Source organism: Perca fluviatilis, chromosome 3, assembly GCF_010015445.1.
Source record: "Perca fluviatilis chromosome 3, GENO_Pfluv_1.0, whole genome shotgun sequence".
Lineage (NCBI taxonomy): Eukaryota > Metazoa > Chordata > Actinopteri > Perciformes > Percidae > Perca > Perca fluviatilis.
The window spans coordinates 24,728,079-24,755,715 of record NC_053114.1 but is presented as its reverse complement, the minus strand read 5'-3'; the positions used below and the strand labels follow the sequence as shown (position 1 = coordinate 24,755,715).

The window sequence follows — 27,637 nt, the reverse complement described above, 5'->3', positions numbered from 1 at the left end:
CTTTTGTTCCGAAATGAGTTTTTGCAGTGCCACACACTCGCGGCCATCATCTCTGGTTCGGAAACCTCTCGGTAATTACATACTATGAATCACATGAGCAAATTACTGTAGATAAAAGCAGGAAATTGTGAGCCATAGGATACCAGTCATGTTCAATTGAAATACCTTTCCATGAAAAATGAAGCTGACTGAGAGGGCAGTGCTAACGACTGTTTTTAATTCCATGGACACACACACAGAGAGATGGAGGGAGCGCTGTGGTGTGAATGTGTGCAGCCCATGCATCCTAAATCAGCGTCTTTGCAAGATTGCGGCGGCTGATGTCTCTCTCTCTGTGTGTCACGCTGCCTCCTCTGACACACGCTCCTCTGCCAGTTAGCTCCTGTGACCATGGCAACAGTGGAGACTAATTATCATTTAAAAGCTCACCGGTTACCCTAATATCTGTTTCAAGAAAAGACACACATGCACAAACACAAACCAGTTACAATTTTTTTCAGTTGCCATAGCTGTGATTAATCAACATCTGGCTGTGCATGCAGCATACAGCAACATCATGGCAGTGTTTATTTTATTCTTGACCAACAGGGGGACTCATTGAACAGTGACAGAAATGTGTAGTGATCACTTATGGACACATGGAGGTGCTGTACAATAGCACAACCTGAGCATTTCCAGCTTCACAAACCCTACAATAACAGCTTCACACTTTCTGTGTGAGCGAGGGGAATTCACAGTTACTGCAAACGCACTTTCTTCTACAGGAGCTAACAGCACTGAATGGTATGGAAATTGCTGAACACAGTGTGCCAGTCCCATTCATGTATTTGTCATGTTAGTGTTGTAAATGGTAAGTATCTTCAAGTATTTACTCACATTAACAAAGATGGCTTTACGTTTAGAGTGCTGGACCAGTGAAACCATGATATAATGAAACCCAATGTATCACGGTGACAATGAAAGTCGGTGACAGTCAATCACAAATCTACAGTCACAGGTTTTTGAGCAGATAAAAACCAAATGCCTTGCTCAAAAGCAACTTGATGGTAATTGCTGTTGGAGATATTTACTTATTATTATTATTATTATTATTATTAATAACTTTCTCTGCTGTGTGGGGGATGAAAGCCATCCTAACAGGCTTTATATCCTCATGTCTCCTTAACGATAACTGGCTCCTTCCCACTCTTTCCAGCGCAAACAAGCAAAATAAGATAATCATGGTCGTTAAAACAGATTAAATCGAATAAAGATCAAGAAATAATACAAGAGTATTGCTAGGCATACATGTTTTTTTCAGTTTTTCCCATCTAGTCATGCCAGTGACAAAGATCTTTCATTCATATCAGAGAGTCATTATAGAACAGTCATTAAATGTTCAGGAGTCAACAGAGGACAAACTGCTAGAAGGAAAATGAAAGAAAGACAGTGACACTCTTCACACTGGCTTTGCACTGGCTCTGAACAACATACTGTTTTTATATACATGTGTTTGTTCCTGCTATTAATTAGGACACCTTTCTGACTATTAAGATTATTTTGCCTAAGAAAGAGAGGCAATGTTTCAATCTCATATTGATCTTCAGAAGGCCTTGGCAGGAAAACGATACGAGACTGCTTGATAAAACACAGTGGGGGCGCTGCGTGCATCCAAATGAATATATAACTAATGATCGTATACCAGAGTTAAGTTAAAGGGCTGGTCACCAAACTGCACCTTACAATGTCCCAGTGATTGATCAGCACCTGAAGCCAGTGTCCAGTGATACAGTATGAATCTGTTACAGGTTAAGATATATTCAAAATTCATAATCTCATCACGTCTCGAGTCAAAGTGTTCAGTTTTACATAGATGAATAAGACATTATAAAAAAAATCAAGAAAAACAGGACAGATCCAGTTATGTGACTGGCTGTTGCTTTGGTCTGACTCAACAGACAGCCAATCATAACTGTCTCCCACCTGTTTGTCTTAATTAACAGAGGAAAACTTTAGGGTGAAAATTGGTGTAAAAAAATAAATAAAACTCTTAATACGAAAAACTGTGTTGTGACTTTGTAAAAAAAAACAAAAAAACAGGACATTTTGAAATAAAAACCTGCTGGAAAAAAAAATACCTGCATGTAATAAACTTTGTTATTGTCAAAAGAAGTAGGATAGAATAACTAAGATCAGTTTTAATTTAATGGTTATAACTAATTTTGTCTGTACTTATTCTCTTATGAGTATTTACTGCATAATGTATTATTTATTTGTTTTAAAATTGAATGGTTGAGGTCTCTAAGTCATTGAAATTTGTGTTTTTTGTATAAATACAAATATATCAACAGCATTAATCAATGTATTCAACATAGAGCAGCAGAACGACTAAAATTAGACCCAGCATGACAACAATATGATGTTCATTCTCTCTTGAGTAATGAAGGGACAGCAGGAGATAAAACTGCATGTGTTCACACTTACAGTCTGGTCATCGATGGGGGATACATAATTGCACACACACACACACACACACACACACACACACACACACACACACACACACACACACACACAACCTCATTTTTGAAAAAAACTTGATGCCACTTCTCCATTTTACGCCTTGATGTTTCACCATAGTAACCAGCTCCAGATGCAAATCCCACACATATCCACCAGTGGTACAGAGTTATGAGGAGAGGATGGAGATAAGTACTAGAAGTAACTGCCTTGTGGTTGTTGCCTCCGCCAACCAGTCAAGTTGCAGTTTACATCCACGTCTGTCCAGACTTACATAATATATGTATTGAAGACTTTGAAGCAATTTCATAAAAAAGGGTATTAAGTGTATTTTTTGGCCAAAACATTGATGCTGCACACACATCTTCAACCCGGCAGCACAGAATATCTATACAATCACCACAGTTTTAGGAGTAGTGTCACCAATTCAATATCCGACCAAACCTTCCCTTCCCAACACTTGTGAGTACTCCTGGACAGATATGTGTGTATATGCATGAGTATTTACGTTTGTATACTGTATACAGTGCGCAAAGTATTCGCCCTTACGTTTCACCTTTCAATTTTTGTTTGTGAATAATCATATGTACAAAATTTTATTTTAAAAATGTATACCTACTTGTATCTCCATTTTTTTTTTGTATTTTTTGAAATATAAGCAATCGATCTGTTGTGAGAAGTTTAAGCCGTTGTAAAAAGTGTTTCAGAGACTGGTATCCAAGACCCGCCTCTAAACTTTCAGTATAAATGAGAAGAGATGGAAGACCCATGATACTCTGGATATCAGAGATAAGCTTGGACTTGTATAAGTAAATTGTTTTGAGTGAAGAAAATTTTTGATATATAAGTGTGTTAAGTTTCAAAAGCACCGAAAAAGAGGTGTGTGGGAAATTTGGAAAATAGTATGTTTGGTAGCAAAAGTACCTACACATCCACTTAAACTGGTGTGGCAGATATGTTTGGTGTTTTTTCAGCAGGGAAGGGAAGATGGTTAAAATTGATGGAAGATGGATGGAGCCAAATACAGGACCATTCTGGAAGAAAACCTGATGGAGTTGCAAAGAACCTGAGACTGGACGGAGATTTGTTTCCAACAAGAAATGATCCAAAAATAAAGCAAAATCTACAATGGAATGGTTCACAAATAAACATATCCAGGTGTTAGAATGGCCAAGTCAAAGTCAGACCTGAATCAATTAGAATTGTGGAAAGAACTGAAAACTGCTGTTCACAAACGTCTCCACCTCACTGAGCTCGAGCTGTTTTGCAAGGAGGAATGGGCAAAAATGTCAGTTCGATGTGCAAAATGTAGAGATACCCCAAGCACTTACAGCTGTAATCGCAGCAAAAGGTGGCGCTACAAAGTATTAACTTAAGGGGCTGAATATTTTGCAATATTTAGTTTTTATTTGTTTAAAAGGTTTGAAATATCCAATAAATTTCGTTCCACTTCATGTTGTGTCCATTGTTGTTGATTTTCACAAAAATTACAGTTTTATATCTTCTGTTTGAGGCCTGAAATGTGGCAAAAGGTCAAAAGTTCAAGGCGAATACTTTTCAAGGCACTGTATGTATCATATACTGTATCAACATGACTGTGTTAACATGTGTGTCAATACTTGCATAAATGTATGACTTACACCTTTACAGATATGCCTGTGACACTAATCCATTTCAGAGTGTATCTGATACACATGAAGGTGAAATAACAGAAGAATATATACATATCAGCGCAGACTGCAGGAGGAAAACTGTGCATACTGAACATACAGTTTTTAATAAATAATGACGAATGATTTCAGTCAGTAGGAAAATGTAAGCAATAAACATTTGTGGTACAAACATATGGAGAATAAACAATGCCAGACATCTGAGTAAAAACAAAAAAGAATGCAACAGCAATGCTGATGGAGCATCACACACATACATATACACACAGAAAGCATTTACTTGCCCTACTGTATGATTGCTCTCCTATCACAGATTAGATGTATTATATGGAATTAAATCTAGCCAGCTACGGAAAGGCAAAGGGTCCTTATTTACTCAAGTTTAAGAGACTCTGTGGTGAGAGTAGACTTAATCATGCCCTGTGCATCAGCCGGCCCTGCATGCGCTCGTTGTGTGGCCTAATTCCAGTGCAGGAGTTACATGTAGTAAGCAGTAATACATTCTAGTGGACCGAATTTACCAGTTTACAGTGTGTTTTTGCTTTTGTATTACCTGTGTCTGCCAAAAATATATGCCCCTGTAATATGCACTTATTTCTTGATTATGTGATTTCGTGATTCTTATGTGTGAATTCAGTTCAGTGTGTTGTGTTCTTGCTATATCCAATATATAGCTTACAAATATGTGTTAAGAAATATGCAACACATCATAAAATGATGTGTATGACTCGCTCACAAGAGTAAGAAATCATATAGTCTTCTACTGATATGAATGCACTGTGTTAGCTACTGTATATGTTATTTAGTGTTGTCACAAACATATTCATTGTATAACTATAATTGTTTGCTGTGGTCCTTGTGTCTCACTTCCTTGTAGACCACACGCATTCATCAAACTGGAAAAAAGGGAAGTTGTGTGTTCTGTGTTTGATCAACACACCGTGGTGATGGCTATTACCCCTGAAGCACATGGTCACACCAACACAAGGTACTGGTCTTATAAAGTATATTTGCCTTCTTAATGTTTTTTTCTTTGCCATCTTTATGGGCCAAGGGCACAGCTGGCTTGTCATGCTGTTTCAGACTCTTGCTTTTAAAGGTACACCTGCTGCTCAAATTGTAATTTTAACACAAATCCACTTTGATGTGAAGGAGAACCAACAACCTCTTCTGTCTTTAATAAGACAGGAAATGCATCAAAGTGACGAGGCAACCAACACCGTCACGCCACTTATATAGCGATTGTGATTTATAGGCGATTCTATTCCTTTGATGAAACTGGGGATATGTTTTGGTCAGACAAAAGGTTACCTTTAGTGACGGCATTTGGTGATACTTGATTTTACTTCAGGCAGAGAAGATTTGAAAAATAAGAAATAGAATATTAGTGCATTGGTTTCAACTGATACTGAGTCGCATTATATAATAATTTTCGTAGTTGGCTGTTTTTCTTTGAGAAATTAAAAAGCATTTTGTGACATGAGTATGAGGTTATTGTGTGTAGACTTTTCTGTTAAGGTTAAAATCCTTGATCTTACATTCAAAATCCAAGGCTTCTTGTAAATTATGGCTGCCTATAACAAGCTGGTAACAAATGAAATGTTTGGAGATTGAGAATAAGGGACTATTACCCATTTCTTTTAACGCACGATATGCATTACTGAGAAATTATTGAAGCCTTGGAAAATTGTCTCACACAAACACCTCCACACCTCTAATCTGCATCTTCTGCAAGCTCTCACACTTCAAAGATCATCTTTTCAAACTCTTCACAGAAAAAAAAAGTATCAAGTGTCACCGGAGGACATTTAAGAGGCTCCATGTAGCTGATTGTCTTTTGTTATCTGCATCTGTAATGTATTACGTCCATAAATCAAGAAGAACAAGAAAAAGAGCTCTTCAAACTACTACTTTCTCTGATTTAGACATTTACTGGACCGAGATAAGATAAGATTGATACATTACTGCAGTTTATAAAGTAAATGGAATTACATAATTATAAAATGTATGGTATCTGTGGGGAACCATAGTTTGTAGTAAAGGAAATTAAGTAATGTTATCAATCCCCATCAGGAGCTTAATCTGATTGACACAGATGGATTAGCTTTGCTGAGATGATACAAGAAATTGTTTTGCTGAGATTTTGTTTATATTATTGCACATACAATGTTTTTGAATTCAGTTAGAAGGTTTTGGCATGCAATTAATACCATCATACCATGTACGTAGAATTAAATAAGACAGTACATTGAAAAATCTGCAGGGCATCCTATGGGGTTTATTCAGCTTGAAGTTGCATTGATCTAAATAATCAATTTCAAATTTAAATAGATGTGTAAATAATATATGAATATATATTATGCAGTAGATACAAATGGATGCATGAATGGATCTATTTAAATAAGACCATTTATTTCTGACGAGAGAAGGATAGTTTCAGTAGCATTACAGCTTTGAGGGCTGTTCACTGGTCGGAAGTACTGTATTTATATTAGCTAACTGCTCCTTTACAAAGGATATCTTTGTTTTTAGAACAATTACAGGGACCTCGTCATCTATAGTGTACATTTAGAGTCTTGCTTTCAAAGCTCATGGCCTGCTAGCATCGCTGCAACAGCAGACATCGATCGCTCCCTCACAGCAACAGAGAGCCAAAGTACAGAGGGAGATGTCAGAAAGGAAGCTTCTCCACCTTTGCACCTGATGTCAGATCCTACTTGTCAGCTGCATTAAAAGAGGTGAGGCTTCAAACCACAGTAGCAGTTCAGCTGGCTTCACTGTTTCCCCAGACAATGCAATGTTTTCCTTTTTAACCACAGAGGAAGGATTGGGCTGACAGGCTGGCTGCCTTTCTGCGATGGCGCCCTCATAAACTCCCTCTGATCTCCACCTGAACAACCTCTGAGCTTCACCTCAGTGGATCCAGAAGCACACGCTCCATTTCCCTCTTTACCTCATATCTGTACACTATATTCATTATGTTGTCTGGTTTTGTTGCTAACTGATGGTCCAACAAGTAACATCTAAAAAACAGTTATGTGACCAAAATGTGGACATCGGCTAAGCAGCAATGCTATGATTTTTGTAAAATAAATTGATTGTTATTATATGACAACATAACAAAATCAGTAAAAAGTAATTTGTTACCTTAAATCACCTTCATCAACTTGGTTGGTTTAATACTACAGAATCAGCATTCACATTTACTATTATCAGGCAATACATTTAAACATATGTGATTTTGTTTGTTCTGCATTAAATTAAACTTTTCCTGGAAGACCTTTGTGACGGGTTTATATGTGTGTGTGTGTGTGTGTGTGTGTGTGTGTGTGTGTGTGTGTGTGTGTGTGTGTGTGTGTGTGTGTGTGTGTGTGTGTGTGTGTGTGTGTGACAGGTGAAAATATGTGGACAGTAAAACTAAATGCCAACTCCTGCTTCGTTGCCACTAATGATGGCCAAAGAACATTTCTTAACCAGGAAACATCTGACATTTGCAATTAGCTTACCCAAAACCCCAACAGAGGTGTTGAACTGGTTAGGTCGTTAGAGATTTCTATATCCATCAAGTTTCACATAGGTTTTCATCAGTTGGGGGGAGGGCACACCTACAAATCATCTCAGCTATTTGCTAAGTGCTGCAAGCAAAAAACAAGAGATGTGGGTACCTGGGTAGCTCACCTGGTAGAGCAGGCGCCCATATATAGAGGTTTACTCCTCGACGCTGGGGACACCGGTTCAACTCTGATCTGTGGCCCTTTGCTGCATGTCATTACCCCTCTCTCTCCCCTTTCATGTCTGCAGCTAACCTCTAAAAATAAAGGCTTAAAAATGCCCCAAATTTCTTACTTTAACTTCGCTTAAGATCAGCCCTAAAATGTTATGGATATCTTGAGATGCACCCAATCATTAAAGGGCTTGTTGATTCTCTGGTGAGAGGATTAGTATCCGGGATTTATGCTAAACTGATGCAAGTATCCGTAGGATAACTCACAATACTAAAGAAATGGGAGCGAGAGTTGAGCCCGAGGAGGGCATTAATTAATTGGGAGACAGTTTGGGACAACATTTCCCACTGTTCCAAGAACCCAAATCACCAGCAGATCCACTTCAACATATATATGCCATAGGACATATTGGACACCTCAGAAGAGATACGTCTCTAAAGCCATTCCCACTCCATACTGCACGTTCTGCCAACCTGAACAACAAACTGGAACTTTCCTGCACATGGTCTGGGAGTGTGAACAGGTGCATGAGTTTTGAATAAAACAACATTTTTGGAATAATACAACACAAAAATCCATTTTATAAGAGGTTGTGATAAAATTCCGTTGATTCCTACTGACCCGATTGTTTTGTTACTTAATGATGACTCTAAATTACACCTGCTTGGGAGACAGAACAAAATTTGGCTAGCTGGATCAACCGCGACCAAGAAAATGATAGCTCAGCACTGGCTCCCCACCCACTCGCTTTGTTTAAAACAGTGGTTGCCGTATTTTCTGGACATAGTTATGCTTGAGCTCTCTACAGCAAGAATTAACAAAGCCAAGTCATCGACTATAGACCTATGGAAAAACACAGCAGCACAAGTATCAGTCCTAATGACCTCAACATCGCAAGAATTAGAGGAGAGTGACTAGGCAAGGTGTGATTTCTGTTTTTGTTTATTTGTTTCCTCAAGACCGCAGAGAGTGGGGTGGGAGAGGGTTGTTGTTCATGTTCAATTTTGTTTCTCTGTTCTGTATGTTTGAAAAAATATAAAAACAAAAAAAATGTCTCATTAAAAAAATTGCCCAAAACATAATCTCAAAAAATAAAAAAAAGAGATGTAGCAGGATCGTCGAAAGGCTTTGTTGGTAACTGTGGCGGCTGTAAGCAGTCCAACAAAGTGCTGCTGCGAGGGACTAAACACTGAGAGATCAACACACTGTGACGCGCTCGAGATTGTATTGCAATGATTTATTCCTCCACACGTAAAATACAACTAGCACTGCAGTTACCAAATGTAAAGTTACTTTGTGAGTCGAAATATACACATTAGTCAACAGAAAGTGTTCACTCCCAGGCTCACCCCCTCTCTGTCAAAGCCCAAAAAACCCAGGTGAACAGGTGAAGCAAACAAATTTGTTTAAATTTGTTATCACTTCCGCTCAAACCGCGATGAAAACGCCCACCACCTACAATATAAGAGCACAATATAAGAATCAATAAATAATATAAATGAGACCATAAACAACATACAATATGTGGCTCCTACAGTAACTGTGGTTACTGCAGAATCAGGTGGGCAGTAACTAAGCTATGAACTGCATAATGACAGCAGATGGGTCGTTGAGCTGGAGAGTCAGGAGGTCTGACAAATGGGAAATGACCTGAAGTCCTGATCCCCAGAAACAATTGAGAGGTATGAAACTGCATTTTTCATCCAGGTTTGCAAAAAGGGGTAATATTCCACAAGCATGTCATAACACCAACATAGCTAAATTGTTGTGGTGTCCCAAAGCTATTTAATATAAAGCAATAGCTGTCACAGTAAATTGTAACTTCTAAAGATGATACAGTATATCATGCCAGAGTGCTGGGATGCTCTAAAATCTATCATCGTTAGGGTTTGTGGACAGGCTCTCAGAGCAGGCGGAGTGGACGTCAACTCCTGCTTCGTTGCCACTAATGATGGCCAAAGAACATTTCTTAACCAGGAAACATCTGACATTTGCAATTAGCTTACCCAAAACCCCAACAGAGGTGTTGAACTGGTTAGGTCGTTAGAGATTTCTATATCCATCAAGTTTCACATAGGTTTTCATCAGTTGGGGGGAGGGCACACCTACAAATCATCTCAGCTATTTGCTAAGTGCTGCAAGCAAAAAACAAGAGATGTGGGTACCTGGGTAGCTCACCTGGTAGAGCAGGCGCCCATATATAGAGGTTTACTCCTCGACGCTGGGGACACCGGTTCAACTCTGATCTGTGGCCCTTTGCTGCATGTCATTACCCCTCTCTCTCCCCTTTCATGTCTGCAGCTAACCTCTAAAAATAAAGGCTTAAAAATGCCCCAAATTTCTTACTTTAACTTCGCTTAAGATCAGCCCTAAAATGTTATGGATATCTTGAGATGCACCCAATCATTAAAGGGCTTGTTGATTCTCTGGTGAGAGGATTAGTATCCGGGATTTATGCTAAACTGATGCAAGTATCCGTAGGATAACTCACAATACTAAAGAAATGGGAGCGAGAGTTGAGCCCGGAGGGGAACGTAATTAATTGGGAGACAGTTTGGGACAACATTTCCCACTGTTCCAAGAACCCAAATCACCAGCAGATCCACTTCAACATATATATGCCATAGGACATATTGGACACCTCAGAAGAGATACGTCTCTAAAGCCATTCCCACTCCATACTGCACGTTCTGCCAACCTGAAACAAACTGGAACTTTCCTGCACATGGTCTGGGAGTGTGAACAGGTGCATGAGTTTTGGAATAAAACAACATCAATAATATCCGATGTGATAAGAGGTTGAATTCCTACTGACCCGATTGTTTTGTTACTTAATGATGACTCTAAATTACACCTGCTTGGGAGACAGAACAAAATTTGGCTAGCTGGATCAACCGCGACCAAGAAAATGATAGCTCAGCACTGGCTCCCCACCCACTCGCTTTGTTTAAAACAGTGGTTGCCGTATTTTCTGGACATAGTTATGCTTGAGCTCTCTACAGCAAGAATTAACAAAGCCAAGTCATCGACTATAGACCTATGGAAAAACACAGCAGCACAAGTATCAGTCCTAATGACCTCAACATCGCAAGAATTAGAGGAGAGTGACTAGGCAAGGTGTGATTTCTGTTTTTGTTTATTTGTTTCCTCAAGACCGCAGAGAGTGGGGTGGGAGAGGGTTGTTGTTCATGTTCAATTTTGTTTCTCTGTTCTGTATGTTTGAAAAAATATAAAAACAAAAAAAATGTCTCATTAAAAAAATTGCCCAAAACATAATCTCAAAAAATAAAAATAAAAAGAGATGTAGCAGGATCGTCGAAAGGCTTTGTTGGTAACTGTGGCGGCTGTAAGCAGTCCAACAAAGTGCTGCTGCGAGGGACTAAACACTGAGAGATCAACACACTGTGACGCGCTCGAGATTGTATTGCAATGATTTATTCCTCCACACGTAAAATACAACTAGCACTGCAGTTACCAAATGTAAAGTTACTTTGTGAGTCGAAATATACACATTAGTCAACAGAAAGTGTTTACTCCCAGGCTCACCCCCTCTGTCAAAGCCCAAAAACCCAGGTGAACAGGGTGCAGCAAACAAATTTGTTTAAATTTGTTATCACTTCCGCTCAAACCGCGATGAAAACGCCCACCACCTACAATATAAGAGCACAATATAAGAATCAATAAATAATATAAATGAGACCATAAACAACATACAATATGTGGCTCCTACAGTAACTGTGGTTACTGCAGAATCAGGTGGGCAGTAACTAAGCTATGAACTGCATAATGACAGCAGATGGGTCGTTGAGCTGGAGAGTCAGGAGGTCTGACAAATGGGAAATGACCTGAAGTCCTGATCCCCAGAAACAATTGAGAGGTATGAAACTGCATTTTTCATCCAGGTTTGCAAAAAGGGGTAATATTCCACAAGCATGTCATAACACCAACACAGCTAAATTGTTGTGGTGTCCCAAAGCTATTTAATATAAAGCAATAGCTGTCACAGTAAATTGTAACTTCTAAAGATGATACAGTATATCATGCCAGAGTGCTGGGATGCTCTAAAATCTATCATCGTTAGGGTTTGTGGACAGGCTCTCAGAGCAGGCGGAGTGGACGTCCTGACACTCTCCGGACACAGCTGTCACTTCAGCTGCTCTCCTGCACTGTCCTGCAGCAGTCATAGAAAACGGTACCTTTTCCAGGCTCATCTCTCTTTATAATGCTGTGCAATAGTTACCTCTGAATCCAAAACCTAATATTTCCACTTGGACAGGCACAGCACTAAAAGTGACTTGTGCTGACACCATACTACATATTTCTGAAGACGGGGAGAAATCTGAAGCAGTAGAGCCAAAATACTGGACTTTGAATATCAAATCTCTGCTTAATCACAGTTCACTTCAAGACAGTACACAGAGTCAGAATAATACAAGGTTCAGTCAGACAGTAGGGTCAAGAGTCTTTGTTTACTACTTGTAGATTAAGGATTTTGCAGCACTGCTGAATATTAACATACCTTTGTGAAACACACATTTAACCCAATCTTTGCCCTACGAGTAATACTGCCTAAATCTGATTATTCTTTGTTGTTCCATCGATCCGTCTGTTTGTCTGTCTGATACTTTGGTTCAGATCAGTATCAATAGTACAGACCATTGAGCAAACAAAACAAAGCCTCCCGACAAACACAGACTGAGACTACTTCCACACCAAGAAACAATGTTTACATGTGAATGCATTGTGCATCCTCACTATAACTTTTTCGCACAGATCTACATTGACACTTAAACATTGCAACAGTAGAAAAACTGTAAAATCTGGTAAGGAGTGAGTCACATCCCAGTTACACTGCTGCGTCTCAGCAGGTTAACCCCTCTGAGCTACATATGTACCTACAGCCCTCGACAGTGTCATACGCCATTGTATTCCAAAAGCAGTTTTCTCCTGTCCTTACTAAAACACTAAACCGGCATTTTCAGCTTCATCCATTTTGGAGACGTGACGTTTTGGGGCGTGAAAAATGCCAGCATAGCGTGTATGGCAGACCAAAGCAGAATGACAGATATTGTGAGAAAAGATGTTCTCTTACCTTTATGAAGATAACGTAGACCACTGAGTCTGATTTCAGCTGTCTGGCCAGACTGACATCAATACTAGCCTTAAGCTTTTGTGTGAAACCAAAACTAGCGAGGGGATTGGCATCTAATGTAATGTGAAAAAAATTATTAACAAAAAAAAAAAAAAAAAACAGAAGCTCAGTGGTAAAATTGTGTAAGTGTGCACATTAGGGCTGCTCCCTCTTAGTCGATTAGTCGACTAATCGGTCGTTTTGGTCTTAGTCAATTTAGATTTCTTTAGTCAATTAGTCATGTTTGATGCTTTTTCATGCTGAATGACTTATTTCCAAGAAACATACGAGCACATCTCTGGTAAACACAAGAATTAAAGTGGTGCTTTTGCATGACTCTTTGCGGAGAAACTCAGATTTACAGATCTGTCGATTAAATCAACTAATCGATCTCTTATATCAAGAGATGTTTTTAACTAATAATTGGGATCATTGCTTTTCCTTTTTCTATACAGTTATGCAGTTTGAATGGTGGAACACAATGTTTACCATGCAAATCAAATTAACCTGTCTTTGATTAAAACATGATCATTCTGTACTCTGATAAGCTCTTCAGGCTCTGAATTGTATCTTGTCGGCCCACCTTGCCCCTCCATCTCCAGGACACAGTGTTTACTGAGTGGGTGCCAGGACACAATGTGATTATACTAGATGTAGGCCCAAGTACGCACAGACGCCACCATAAATTACAATGCCTGCAAAAACACGTCAGTTAGGCTGGTTGTACTCAAAACTGTAGGAGAGATTTTGTGTATGAGTAGGCTTATTCAACTATTTTGATTTACTATACTTACGATTATGGTAAGTAGTAGTGGAGGAAGTATTCAGATCCTTTACTTAGGTGAATGTATATACAATTACCATACTGTAAAAATACAAGTAAAAGTCCTGCATTCAAAATGTTACTTAGTAAGTAAAGGTATGTAAGTATAATCAGGAAAATGTACTTTAAAAGTATTAAAAGTAAACATACTCAATGCAGAACCCCTGTGACTGTTATACAATTATATGTTATATCCTGAGATTATTGTAAAAGCAGGATTTTACTGTTTACCATTTGAAACTATTTTGTATCGGACTGTCACCGACAGATCATTTAGTCCTTTTTCATGCAAAATCATTTAATGGTTCCAGCTACACAAATGTGAAGATTTGCTGATTTTCATTTTAATAATTTAAAGGTTAGTACTCATTTTTACAAACCAAATAATGGATAAATGAAATAAATCAGCAGATTAATCCATAATGAAATAACCATAATAAAATAGTTGCCAATTCATTTTCTTTCAATCAACTGATTCATCAACTAATCATTTCAGCTGTACTTGTATAAACTGTTAGAGGTAGTTTTTAAAGCTTTTCATATGTTTTTTATGCAACAATCTTAATTTGTAAAGTAACTAGGTACTAAAGCTGTCACACAAATGTAGTGGATCAAAAACAACAATACTTGCCTCTGAGATGTAGAGGAGTACAAGTAGAAGTGGCCTGAGAAGGAAAGATTCAAGTACAAGTACCTCAAATTTGTACTTAAGTACAGTACTTGAGTAAATGTACTAAGTTACATTCCACCACTGTCAACCTCAAATGGGACGACCAGCTCAGTATGAATCTAGTAACTTAACCTTTAGCTAGGGAATGAATGTTTTAAGCTTATCAACTGCTGCCATAAGGACAACTACTTTTGAATATCAGGACGCATTATGTGAGGTCACCAAAGTTTATGAACCAATAGCTTCTCCTACGCTAACAGGTACTACAAAACTAATAGGAGGGTCAGACAAGCACAGTATGTACACGCACACGGTCCTTAGGCGGTTTAATCAGTGAAAACACCAGAAAAATAGGGGCCCTGGATGTTTCTTTGGGGCCCTGTAGGGAGAAATACAAACCTGTGTGTCTATCTATTACCATGTATGTACTCACCCCACTAACTCAAGTGGGCCCCGTGCTGCTAGCACATAAGAGATGCCATTTCTTCCTTTTCACATCTGTGTTGCCATTGGAGAGCTAACTGCTCTTTGACAAGATCTTTTATGGTACAGATTGGCTGCCAAAGTATAAAGACAAGAAAAAACAATACATGCACAAATCTCAAAGAGGTGGCCTTCTAGTCTAATGGAACATTTGACTTTTTTTTTTGCAACTGTATCGTATTTAGTGTGGGTTTTAGTAAGGAATAGTGATTATAATTTGATGCTAATGTCTTGCCTGTAAGAAAGTCTCACATTAACATCGCAATTTGTTATGGGTTGTTTTGATTTGGGCCTCAACAAAGAGTTAGCTATCAATTCAAATGTTCAGTTCTAACTTAATTTTCTCCAGTAGGACCATCACTCTTTCGAGGCTGCTGATTTTCCTACCCAAAACAAACTGTTCACCTGTATTTGAAAAATAAGTACTGGGAAGTGAATCCCTTATACTAAAGCTATTGGTTTTCTGGATGAAAACAATACTCCTCCTTTAATGAACAGAACCTGACACCTCTTACAGTCTAAAGCTGCTTGCACACAGAAAACACGATTTCACAACGATGTGAGAAATCTTAGGAGGCTAAAAGATCGCTGGCACTGGCAGCAGGCTCTCGGGATGTCCAAGCACAGATTCAGAATACCAATTATATTGTGTGATCAGGGTAAAGCCTCCTCTACTGATGGAGCATCTGGTGATCAATGATACAGCCACAGTATATCCACAAACATCCACTGTATTCCAAATTGTTGGCTGAGGAGGAATTGGTGAGCTTATCAGGAACTGTATGCTTTGATGTGTGTTGGCTAGTAAGTTTTCCTGGAGATAATTTATTGTGCTGTTACCTGGTGGAGACACATTATGTATGCATTAATATGATTATGAGTAGTGGACATACTTACGATGGGTTTTCCTCCATATTAGAGCCATTTCCAAGTTGTGACCATTCAAACTAAGTTAATTACACCTGTCTGACATTATGTCATCACCCAACACTCGTGCACACACACACACACACACACACACACACACAGAATGATACTCATTTTATGAAATGTGTGTGTGTGTGTGTGTGTGTGTGTGTGTGTGTATCACACCTAGGAAAGCAATCCTCCAAATGCTCCTATTCCTTCCAAAAATGACTATTCTAAAAATGCTGCTATTGGAGGACTGAGGCTGACGACTACCACGGCTCCACAGGTTATTACATGTTAAAAAACAAACAATCTATGCTCTCTGTGTTTGATGCTCCACATGCCTGTGTGAATTTGTGCCAAACTGTCCTGATCACAGTCGCACCCCCTGCTGAGACATAGCCTGCCAAATTCTTGCCTATTAAGTCCAGCTCTGTGATTGAAGCACTTTAGCTTGTATACACAGATATTCTACCACTGTTATTAGTAGAAGATAAACATTGTCAGTTCTCAAGCACATATAACTTATAGTATAAAATGTCAAGTCAGTAGATAGATAGATAGATAGATAGATAGATAGATAGATATTGATTGATTGATTGATTGATTGATTGATTGATTGATTGATTAACTTATTGAGTATTCTGCCATGAGTAACATAAGCCATGAGTATCATAAACACCAAACCAGATCCTATGTGAATGTTTTGGTGATGATGCTGTCTAGGACAGTGTGAGATGTGTCAATACACCATGGACATACAGTGAAGCTAACACCTCCCTGTATATCTGCCAGCAGACACAGTGTGATGCTGAGGCGACTTAACACACTCACATCGCATCTCTCATTTCCAAAACCGTTGCACCTGTCAACTAATTGCGCATGAGGGGGTCCCCACCAATCTTTACAATATCGGCCTAGCTTGACAACACAAACGAAACGCAAAGATGAAAACTAGCGTTTGGAACGTACACTTGTCATTACGGGGAAAGCTCGCTTACCTGTCATAACTCCACCTACTGTAAGACATGCTCCTGTTGCTGCTGACTCCCTCCATGTCTCCGGCGAGCTGTACGGACTGGACTGGATGGTGAGACGTCAAAATGAAAGCGCAAACAATCGTCTCTCCGTCCTCACTAAAACCAAACACGAACTCAAGGAGTCGCCTTTAAGTGAATGTGCAACAGAGGATGTGCAGTGCAGTCAGACGCTCTCCTATGGGCTATACCACCACAGAGAGGGGAGCGCGCTAGCGAGCTGTCAGCTCACTGTACATACGCGCGGATTGATTTTCATTCTCGCGGATCCGCAACGCTGATTAATTGCTGATTTAAAATTCCTACTGGCTGTGTCCTTCGTGTCAATAGCCTCGGGAACTTCAGTCTAATGAAACAGCAGGTCGATATCAATGGATGAAACTTTGATTTTTTTTATTTTGATTATTGGCATCCCATGACCGCCTATATAGCAAACACTGAACCTTCTCGCTGCTGATCAGTGCAAGCAGGCAGGTAGTTGCTGTGCTATAGCCCACAAACAGTTCTGTTCCTTTATTTTTTTCAAATGCTGAATTCAATTGTATGTGGATATGTTTATAGAAGTTTACTTCTATAGAAGTAATTGGACATGGATGTAATTCAATTAAAATAGGCCCACTTTTTAATATTTTTCACAGGATCAGACTCACTCACAGCACATTGCTTATTGCATGAAGACTCCTGCTTCTAAGATAACTTATTGGATGTCAGCACAATTGTGATTTTTCAAACATGGAGACGCTTTAAAACAACCTATCATTAGGTGAACCAATCCGGAGAAGAAAGTGGAAATGAGGGCAAATGGCATGCAGGAAATCCTCTTGAGCTGCCATTTCAATACTCTGAATCCAAGTATCTGCTATCTAATATCTCTCATTAAACCAACAAATGAACATGAAGGACACCAAGCTGTGGAGGTTCTTCGGCCTTTCCATACCTTATTGTCTATATTCTTCAGCCAATGCTGGAGGACACCTAAATAACAATAAGACATTTTCTCTTTCCATGTTCACTTTTTTTTTTTGAAGTAGAATACTTTGATATACATTTGCATCTATCATATGTTATTAATTTATTTTTATTTTAACCCCTTAGGTGTTCAAGCATTTAAAAACATTTCTTCATAGTCAAAACAACCCCCTCATGGTCAGATATGTGTATGCATGTATGTGTCAGTAATATCAGTTATCAGACCACATATGTATTTTCAATGTCTACTTTTGCTCCCAAAAGCTCTTATTTGGAAGAAGCAGGAAGACTGTGCCTGGTTTGAGGGTCTGGCCTAGATGTGTGTCTGCAGCAGAAAATGTACTATTATATTGCCTCCCAAAAATAATATTTCTCCCATACAGTAAACCGATGCTGTGGCAGTAAGATTCAACAATAGGCCAAAGGTCTTTTGGGAACTCCAATAAATGTGGTCCCCAAAACAAAAGAAAACAAATAGAACCCAGAGGGAAACATGCCGTTTATGTGCAACTTAAACCAAAGTAGATCAGTGTAGATCTGGACTAACCAACAGGAATGTGAGATGGTATTAAAGAAATTCCCTAATGGATCCTTACTGTGTACTGAGATATAAGTGGTCGTATTGATGCTATATCACCAGTTGGAGTCATGCTTTGAATAATAATGATCTCACTGACACAAGGCTCTGTAAAAGATTCAGGCCTGTGCAGCTTTTTGAATCTAAAAGAAAGATTCTCTACCCCATCTGGCTCAATGACAGATTTTATTTTTGCACCAAAAGCTAGACACAGGGCAAAAGACACCGATATGGAAGAAAAAGAAAGAAACAGTATGATTTGGATGTACACTAGGATTTCCAATAAGATGGGAAGTGGGTATTTCAAAACTCACTGATTATAATAATTCCTTCATGTAGTTTTAAGCTCCTAAAGACCAGAATAATTTCTAAGACCCTCTCCCACCTGACCTGGAATTTTACGCTCTGAGCTGGTGGTGAACGCCTCAAAGATAAATATATTCTCCATTACGAAGCCACAATAAGAAATAACATTCTGGTCACATCTGGGTGAAGAGTCCAATTTTGTAAATTTGGGCCAACAGTTATCTTCAGTTTAAAATAATCAATATAATTAAATATTCCTCTTTACATATATACACAGCTATGCTGTGAATGTGTATTCACTTATAAACATATAAAAATACTTGTCAACTAGTTTGATAAGAAAATAATGTATAAAAGTAGAGTAGAAACATTTAATCAAGTCCATTAGCTCCATCATCTGATTTTCTTGTTGTTTATATTACAAGATGATGACATGAAAAACAAACTGCAGTACTTCATTTATATGCCCGAACAGAAGTACAGAAGTGGAAAGGGGAGGCAGAACAGTATTTTGTGCCTGTGGTGATGATAGCTCCACAGGTGGCAGGTCCGGTGAGTTCACGTCCCGTTGGAAAACGGCTATTTTACGATGTGCGGCTCAATGCTTCCACTTGTCCTGGTTTTCCAACTGACAAATCATTGGGGGGTAAAAAAAAAAAATTAAAAAAAAAAGTAATCTATGAGAATAATTCAAGGACACAAAACAAATACAATGCCACTGTGTTATTGGAATGATATAACAGTTTTTGATTTGATCTATATCGTAGACTAAATGTTTGACAGAAAAGATGCATTACATTGGAATGATCTGAACTGAACGGGGCTCTGAAAGCTTCTTGATTTGCAACAAATGGATTTGATAACATTACTTGTCAGAAGTTGAATATAGAACATACAGTGTTCAGTGCTTTGATCTGAAATCATGTTAGTTGTCAAAGATACACAATGTGCTACCAATAAAATCATCTACTGCTTCTTAGAAATCTGAAACAATGTATGATGTCCAATTTTGACTGAACCGCCACCTTCGAGGAAAAGATTTCAGACAAATTTGCTACTTTCGGTACATTGAGAAGATGGCATATGATAAGAATGGTTCAATCTATAAGACTTTAAATAAAAAAATCAAATACAGTAGACACTCCATATTTGGAAATTGAGATGAAAGCAGAAACCACAGGCAAAGAAGAAAAATCCACTGCAGAATGCCAGAAAGTTCTATCATTGTAGCTTTAAGGGCTGTCTAGGCTTTATATTTATATACATACTTATATATTCATTTTCATATACGTAAAACCAAACTCAACCTCACACACTGCACTGTGGTGATTTAATAGATCATTAAAAGTACACTTTGAAAATCACAACAAATGTCACATATGTACAGTAGCAGATTAGCACATGGGAGCAAAGGTGGATATGGCACAACATACACAAAGCTTCATAAGATAATCTCTGCTCTGGTCAGACACGGAAAACTGAAGAAACTCATTAACATTCTGGATATATAGTTTTCATTCAATCTCGGTAGCAAGTACAAATGTCACATCAAGGCAAGAGAAGTCCTTCAGAGTACAAAACATTAATTTGTCAGGCTGATTTAGAAGGCAATGTTTAGTGTTGGGACTCTCTCATGTGAATTAGATTAGGGCTGAAGGTAGAGTGGTGTTAAAATTTGGCATTGTCAGTTGTCCATAGTGATGTCCTGGGGACAGCAGTTCCTGATCAAAGTATTTCAGAAAAGGCTGTCTGAAGTCATGCACGTGGAGAAGGCAGCGGTCAGTCATCCACTTAGGATGTGATGTCAGGCAGAGTGGGTGGGGTGGTAGAGAGTAGCTGCATGAGTTACAGTGATAAGGCCGACTCAGACGATCACACAATGGCAGCCACTCTTGTCTTTCTCTTTTCTTGTAGGTTCTGGCGACGGTGGACATTCCTGTTCTTGGAATTTCCTGGGAGTTAGAAGAGAGCAAAACTATCATGACACGCCTGACTGTGTACTTCTATGATCTCTCTTTTTCTTTTCTTTCTTTCTTTTTTTTAAACAGAAATGACCAAATTTAGAACAGTTTTGGTTATTTCTCTGAGATTTTCTGTCTGTGGTGTTTTATCGCGGCTTTTTAATCGCTGGTTCAAAGAGGGCAAGGCGCAGGTGGAAAAACGATGAGGTCACATACTCCCATGTACCAATCACAATTTAGCATTTTTTGAATCAGAACGTGAGGACATGTGGGGTTGTTTGCTCATGTTGCCAGGCGACTGTCAATCAAATCTGATCACAAGCACACAGCCTTGATGAGGCAGATCAGCTGAGTTTTGGTTAACTCTTAATAAATAATATCTAAAGAGGTTTTCCTTTTCAAAACTTTAAGTTTGATTGTTGCTTAGTCATGTTTTTTTTTTGTGGAATTCCATGTCTTTAGTGGCTAGTTGACAGTAGAGAAATGAAAGAGGAGTGGGAAATGCAACAAAAGGTCCGTAGCCGGAAGTAAACCAGGAGCGTTGTGATCGACTTAATCCCTAGGTGCCACCCTGAGTAATAAATATTCAATATTACATGTACAAAACCCTCACTGTATTCTGCGTTATTACCAGGTATTACAGAAATGCCTGAATCGTTTTAGCCACTGTTTTAGCTTTAAAAAAACGCAGATTTGAGGCACTGAAAGATCCACATGAGGACAATATGTGAAAGTTCCCTTTATAAATCACCTACCTGATTACTCTAACCAGCTCGTGGAAAGCCTGGTCTACATTCATACGGATTTTGGCTGAAGCCTCCATATACGTGACCTTCAGTTGTCTGGCCAGCTGCTGGCCCTCTTCCTGGGTTACCTGAGGCAAATGGAGGAAGAAGAAGAAGAAGAAGAAGAAGAAGAAGAAGAAGAAGAAGAAGAAGAAGAAGAAGAAAAGAAGAAGAAGAAGAAGAAGAAGAAGAAGAATGATGGGCTGGAACTTGAATGTAAATTGAAATCGAGCACATGTAAAAGCATTTTCCCCTCAAAACAAAACATGCGTTTATGAACACTGAGCCATCTCTATCTGTTATCTTCTGACAGGTAGAGATGATGCGGCCAAGTAAAGTGGCAACAAATGTCATATTAATGTAAAATGTGAGTTTGTTATAGCATGCACGGTATGTGCACATACTTATCTTTAATGTAATACTTACATACAAACAGTGGCTAAACTGTATCCAGACTACATGTTAAAGTGTGAGCCCAAGTGCTCCCATGACTAACTGTATGTCCATTTGTGAAGTCCTATCGTTTAAGGCTTCCTGTTGCAACTTAGGTGACCATATAAAGACAATAGTTGTATTCACAAAAGATAACGGCTTCTGGAACTATGGCTCCAACTGGATTTGGATCTCAGCTCATTGATAAAATTTCATTTTCAGGTGTGCATGGAAAATTACTTTTTGAGTTTTGGCTTAATGCTCAATACAGTCTATAGAGCCACAGTTTTAGAATGGTCATGACCTTATGACCTCAGTCTTAAAAGGTTACCCTAGATATTCAACATTGTTTATTGTATTAACTAACTACCTCTGTAGGAAGTTGTACAGGCACAAAGCTGTAGTAATACCTGTAATACTGCGGTAGTACTAAGTGAGTGCTACATACCATTCGTGCATATGGCTTAGTATGTAGAATTCAGTTTGTACTGCATACCACACATGTTCAGACTTTCACATCCAAGTGAAAGTGACCCTTAATAACACTGAAAGAAGAACTTTGTTATTTTCCAACTTCGCACCTTTTCTCAGCTAAAAATATATTTAAAACATGAAAGTATTACATATTTACACTGACGCTCACATTTTCAAAACACTGACACTTCTTTCACTTCATTTCCAACCTGACCAGGCTTTCTCCTGAGCGTCACAATATCATCCACCATTTTGTTTTGTTTTTCAATACCACAATCCTTTTCATTACATAGTCCACTGTGGGATTTAATTCTTTAATTTCTCGCTTGTAAACTTAATACACACTTAAATTAGTATGTATGCATCTGGGACACCATCTTTTTGAAACAGCTGGGCGTATTATCCGGACCTGAATAATGCAAAAGGTAATTAGATCCAAAACTAAAATATATTCCCTGATAGCAACAGACTGGTTAACACAAATGAAGTGAATGAAGTTGTTGTGATGTTATTATGTGTTATGTTTAGACTTCTATTACAAAGCTGACATCAAGCTAATTAGGTTGTATGTTGTAAGTTATCACCATTATCTATCATGTTGTCAAATACATTGTCTTTAGCATCTACATGCCTCATATGGAAATAATAAATAATAGGTAATAAACTAACACAAGCTAATTTCACATGAGGCTTGAAATACTGATTTCAGTGGATACAACCCATTGATCGTAAATAGCTACAGTACATGTGCCTGTAAGGCTTAATTTCACCATAAGGGGGCAGTGTGGACTCACTGCAGGAAGTGACAAGCGACTGTATACCAACAGCCAGAAAATTTGTCATTTCATCAAACTCCCTTTTCTCTCCATCCATCCTCCCCTCCTGACACCACTATTTCTACAGCCTCTCTTTTATTCTTACACTCGCATCCTGCTGTATCTTGGCAGCCAGCGGCAGCTGCAACACTTGCTTCCACTTTTAAATATGCAAATGTGAATCCTCCAGACTGGTGGATATACCATCTCTTCAGATGATCAAACAGGGTATATGTTTGTCAGTCAGTGGGTTCAGATCTCTGCAATCTGTTGGACTTACTTGTCTCTGTAGTTCCAGATCTGCTTTATTTCCTACAAGGATCATAGGGAATTCATCTCTGTCTTTCACTCGGAGAATTTGTCTTTGGAATTTGTAGATTTCTTCAAAGCTGTAAAACATATCACATGGTGTTATGTGGTGTTTTTCTGCACATACAGGTTATATAATGTTTTATGTGTAGATTTGATTAAACTAAAAATGTATATATGCCCGATATCGCAATATAGCTAAATGACCCACCCAGGCACACAAACACACCCGTCACCCAGAAGTTGGGGTCACGGCCACTGTGGATCAGACTGAATCAGAATCAGCTTTAATGGCCAAGTCAGTGTAATCACCAACACATACAAGGGATTTGACTTTGTTGCCCTAAATTTATATACACAGAAATAGACATACGGCTATAAACAAGGATGATAAAGCTATGTACAGCTATATGTTTGTATAAAAAAAAAGTGTATATATATACACATGTGTAAACAGTAATACATTTTTGATGTACATCAGTGCAGGGTTAAACGTGTCAGCAAAGAGAAAAGGAAGTCAGCTGTGCTCTTACAGAAACATAAAATATGTTTGTCTGAGGTTCTGCTCTTTGCACTGACCTGACCGTTGTCCCACTATAATATAAAGCCCATGTGCACTTTTTTAACCAAACAGCAAATAAAAATGTCAATCTGGTGGAAAAAAGAGGCAGACTGCAACCACAAACCAAGGACGGCATTCCAGCCACGGGCCCGCAGGCAGCTTGGTGAGCACATAGTAAATCTGGAAAGACTTGACTAATATAAATGGAGGAAGGAAAGACTGTTTACAACATAAACATTGAGAGGGGGCTGTGGGTGGGGGTAGGGGAATGCAGCTCACTGCAGTGCTGGGCATAGACACAAAGACAGGGAGGATGGGGTTTGACAGATGGACTACAAGACAAATTCTATAGTGTAATGTAAAAAATATATATATTTAAAATGTGTTTTCATGAAATCAAACCATATTTCTGATACTATTTATGGTCTGCATTGTTTCTGCAAAAGCCAATAAATGTATATACATTCAGTAATTATGTCTCTAGTGAGTAGTTTTTATTGGTAGTGGTAGAGACCGCCATTGCATTTATAGACAATGCCCCAAAATTCAACCTGACATATTTGGTGTCTTTGGGAACTTTAAGATCTCCACTAAAATTTAAAATAAAGTTTAAACAATGTTAAGCTGCACAGCATGACCTTGACTCACCAGTGGGTAAGTGGGGTTTAAAGGGTTAGAAGAGTGCCTATACATACTGAAATGAAAAAGTCATGAAGGTTTTAAAAGTTATAAAATTCTTATCAAGCCCATTAAAATTGCCATGTAACTAAAGATACCTCGATACCAGCCCACATACTATTGTTAAAATAGCACATGGGCTTCAAATAGGAAACTAAGGTACACAAATAAGTGAATTCAAGAGAACAGGATGAGGGAGGAATGTTGAGAACAAAAGAAAATGACAACAAGAACAACAGCAAGGGGGTCCGGAAGTACACACGGCGACAAGTGAGAGTATCGGTGCAAGATTTATGGTTTTAGTAGAGCGAGAGGCAGAGGAGGAGAGAAAGATGGTGTGTAATTGTGAACAGTAAACCGAGGTATGCAAACAGAGAGACAGACAGAGAAGTGAGCTTGTAACTGTGAGTTTGCACATGACACGAACTGTCACTTACCTTCCTCTGTCAGTGACTGAGAAGACAAGCAGGAAGCCCTCCCCTGTCCTCATGTATTGTTCTCTCATGGCTCCAAACTCTTCCTGTCCAGCCGTGTCGAGGACTAGAGAGTGAACACGCACGACAACGCAAATCACACATCAAATAATAGACTTTTGCAATCAATTCCTCGAGTACAATAGAATGCAATAGAAACATGCAAATATCGTACGTGTGTGGTCTTTGTATGTGTGCATTTACTCTTGTCATGTTTGGTCAGCAAAGTGCACTTACTGTCAAGTCTGGCCGCCCTTTCGTCAATCACACACTGCTTGGTATAAGAGTCTTCAATCGTGGGGTCATAGTCGGTGACAAAGTACGACTGCAGGAGAGAAAGAAGAGGACAAAAGAAAGAGAAGAAACTGTGAATATGTCTTGGGGTCTATACTGTATATTATGTCAGGATGAGAAACAAGCTGTGTCCCAATTACATGCTAACTGTATACAGTACTCACTATACAGATCTTTGCAGCAAGTTTTTTTTAGATGATTTTTTTTGGGCATTTTTAGGCCTTTATTTCCACAGGACAGATGAAGACATGAAAGGGGAGAGAGAGGGGGAATGACATGCAGCAAAGGGCCGCAGGTCGGAGTCGAACCTGCGGCCGCTGCGTCAAGGAGTAAACCTTTATATATGTGCACCTGCGCTACCAACTGAGCTAACCCGGCCACGAAACCAAAATGCTTTTATGTTCTTTACTAACAGGAAATAAAGCAATGCGTGCGCTTGTGCAAAGGCAATCAAACTGCGACTTTAGAGTAACACTGCCAATTACACTTAGAGAGACAACAGAATGTTTTTTTTTTTTATTATTATTCTGAGGTGTTCCTGGAGCTGTTTCACCACCATCCACAATTCATTTTTTCGTTTTGCAGCTGTGAGCAGCTCTTCCTTTTCCTTTGTGCATTGCATGGTATGTACTACTGACTGTTCTGAGTACACTTTATTTTGTCAACAGTGTCAACACACTACCGCATATACTGAAATCCTGCTTAGAATGAGCATGTACCATGGATTTGGCTTCATAATGAATGGATATGAGAACAAACAGCCACTCTGTCCTTGTGTTTTTGGTGACAACAGCACAGGCAGCCCTACTGACCTCTACCTTTACAACCATAGTGCAGACAGGAGGTAAACACACTGTCTGCAGACACTTGCACAAAAAAATGTCATGTAAATATTCCCTCACATAACAACCGCTGCTTATGTTGAGACAGCAGGCTGGTTTTCATGCTCATAACACATTTACAAGATGTTTCCTCAGTTGCAACAGTCACACCACTCACTCCTGAAGGCTTTGATTCTTTTATTCTGGGGCCGATATCTGTCTCCTAGTAACCTAAACTGGAAGGGTGGGGCCAGGGGGCTGGGAGCCGGGAGGAGGAGGAGGAGTCATGCATTTTTTACATTTTTCCCATGTTTTGTAGTTCTCGCTCACCTCGGGGACTAGTTAAGTGGTGACAGCTTAGGGGAGTGCTCGGGGAATGTCAAACCAACACCCTAAAACATGGCGCGATCCCGAGAACAGAAAATCCAGACAGGATTCCCTGTTGTTCTAACAACAAGCCAAACAATTTTTTTTACATTTACAGTCACTTTGTTTGTGTGTGAAACTGTGTTTCGTTTCACACAGTTTGTATACTGCTTATTTGCTGGGCAGCCAGGATCACAAGGGAGATCTTGCATTAAGTGAACTAAATGTCACATCTCATCTGACTCTTTGAGTAACACATAGACCGCTGACACACATCAGGAAAATCATTTCATAATTATCATTAGAGCCCAACTGAAATATCTGCATGACCAATATTAGTCACCAATTTTAGCTTATTACAGAGACATAGGGGCTTATATGTTGGCTGATAAGTAACAACTAATTGTTGTACAGAAATGTCTTAGAGATATTTGAGGTCTTTAAATGGCAAAAAAGCATCAAATCCTCACATTTGAGAAGATGGAAACCAGCAAAGGTTTGGCTTTTGTTTCTTGAAAAGTGACTAAAACCATTATTTTCAAAATAGTTGCTGATGAATTGTCTGTTGATTGACTAATCAACTAATAGTTGTCTTCCAGAGGGCACTGACTATGTGAAATCCTGCTCTGTAAGTACTATATCTTCGTCCAAATAACCACATTAATGAGATCAAAAATGTTGTGCGTTTGTGTCATGAGCAGATATTGTCATCCGATTTTTTTAACTCTCTATTATCAATATCAGAAATAGTCTTAAGCTCCAACTTTAACATGTGAATGTTTGGGATTCCAACTTATTGCCTTTTGTATACAAATTCTGTCTGCTCAAGCAGCTCCCTGTTGTTGCAGGAGATGCAGGTAATCTCTCC

At 38.9% G+C, this 27,637-nt stretch overlaps 2 protein-coding genes across 3 annotated transcripts in view; both read right to left on the bottom strand.

Annotated features, from left to right (window-relative positions):
* tub (TUB bipartite transcription factor) overlaps positions 1-17,088 on the bottom strand; it is a 49,141-nt gene extending 32,053 nt beyond the window's left edge. For both annotated transcript variants that reach the window (XM_039795639.1, XM_039795640.1), the window contains exon 1: positions 16,912-17,088. In XM_039795639.1, coding sequence (XP_039651573.1) covers positions 16,912-16,967 — 56 coding nt within the window. In that variant the 5' untranslated portion in view covers positions 16,968-17,088. The remainder of the gene's footprint in view (positions 1-16,911) is intronic.
* Positions 17,089-18,662: 1,574 nt separating this feature from the next.
* rras2 (RAS related 2) overlaps positions 18,663-27,637 on the bottom strand; it is a 34,197-nt gene continuing 25,222 nt past the window's right edge. Inside the window, exons 2-6 of the mRNA XM_039794996.1 lie at positions 25,526-25,613; positions 25,253-25,355; positions 23,547-23,655; positions 21,516-21,634; positions 18,663-20,751 (exon numbers count right to left, since the gene is read on the bottom strand). Of these exons, the coding sequence (XP_039650930.1) occupies positions 20,664-20,751; positions 21,516-21,634; positions 23,547-23,655; positions 25,253-25,355; positions 25,526-25,613 (507 nt within the window). The 3' untranslated portion in view covers positions 18,663-20,663. The remainder of the gene's footprint in view (positions 20,752-21,515; positions 21,635-23,546; positions 23,656-25,252; positions 25,356-25,525; positions 25,614-27,637) is intronic.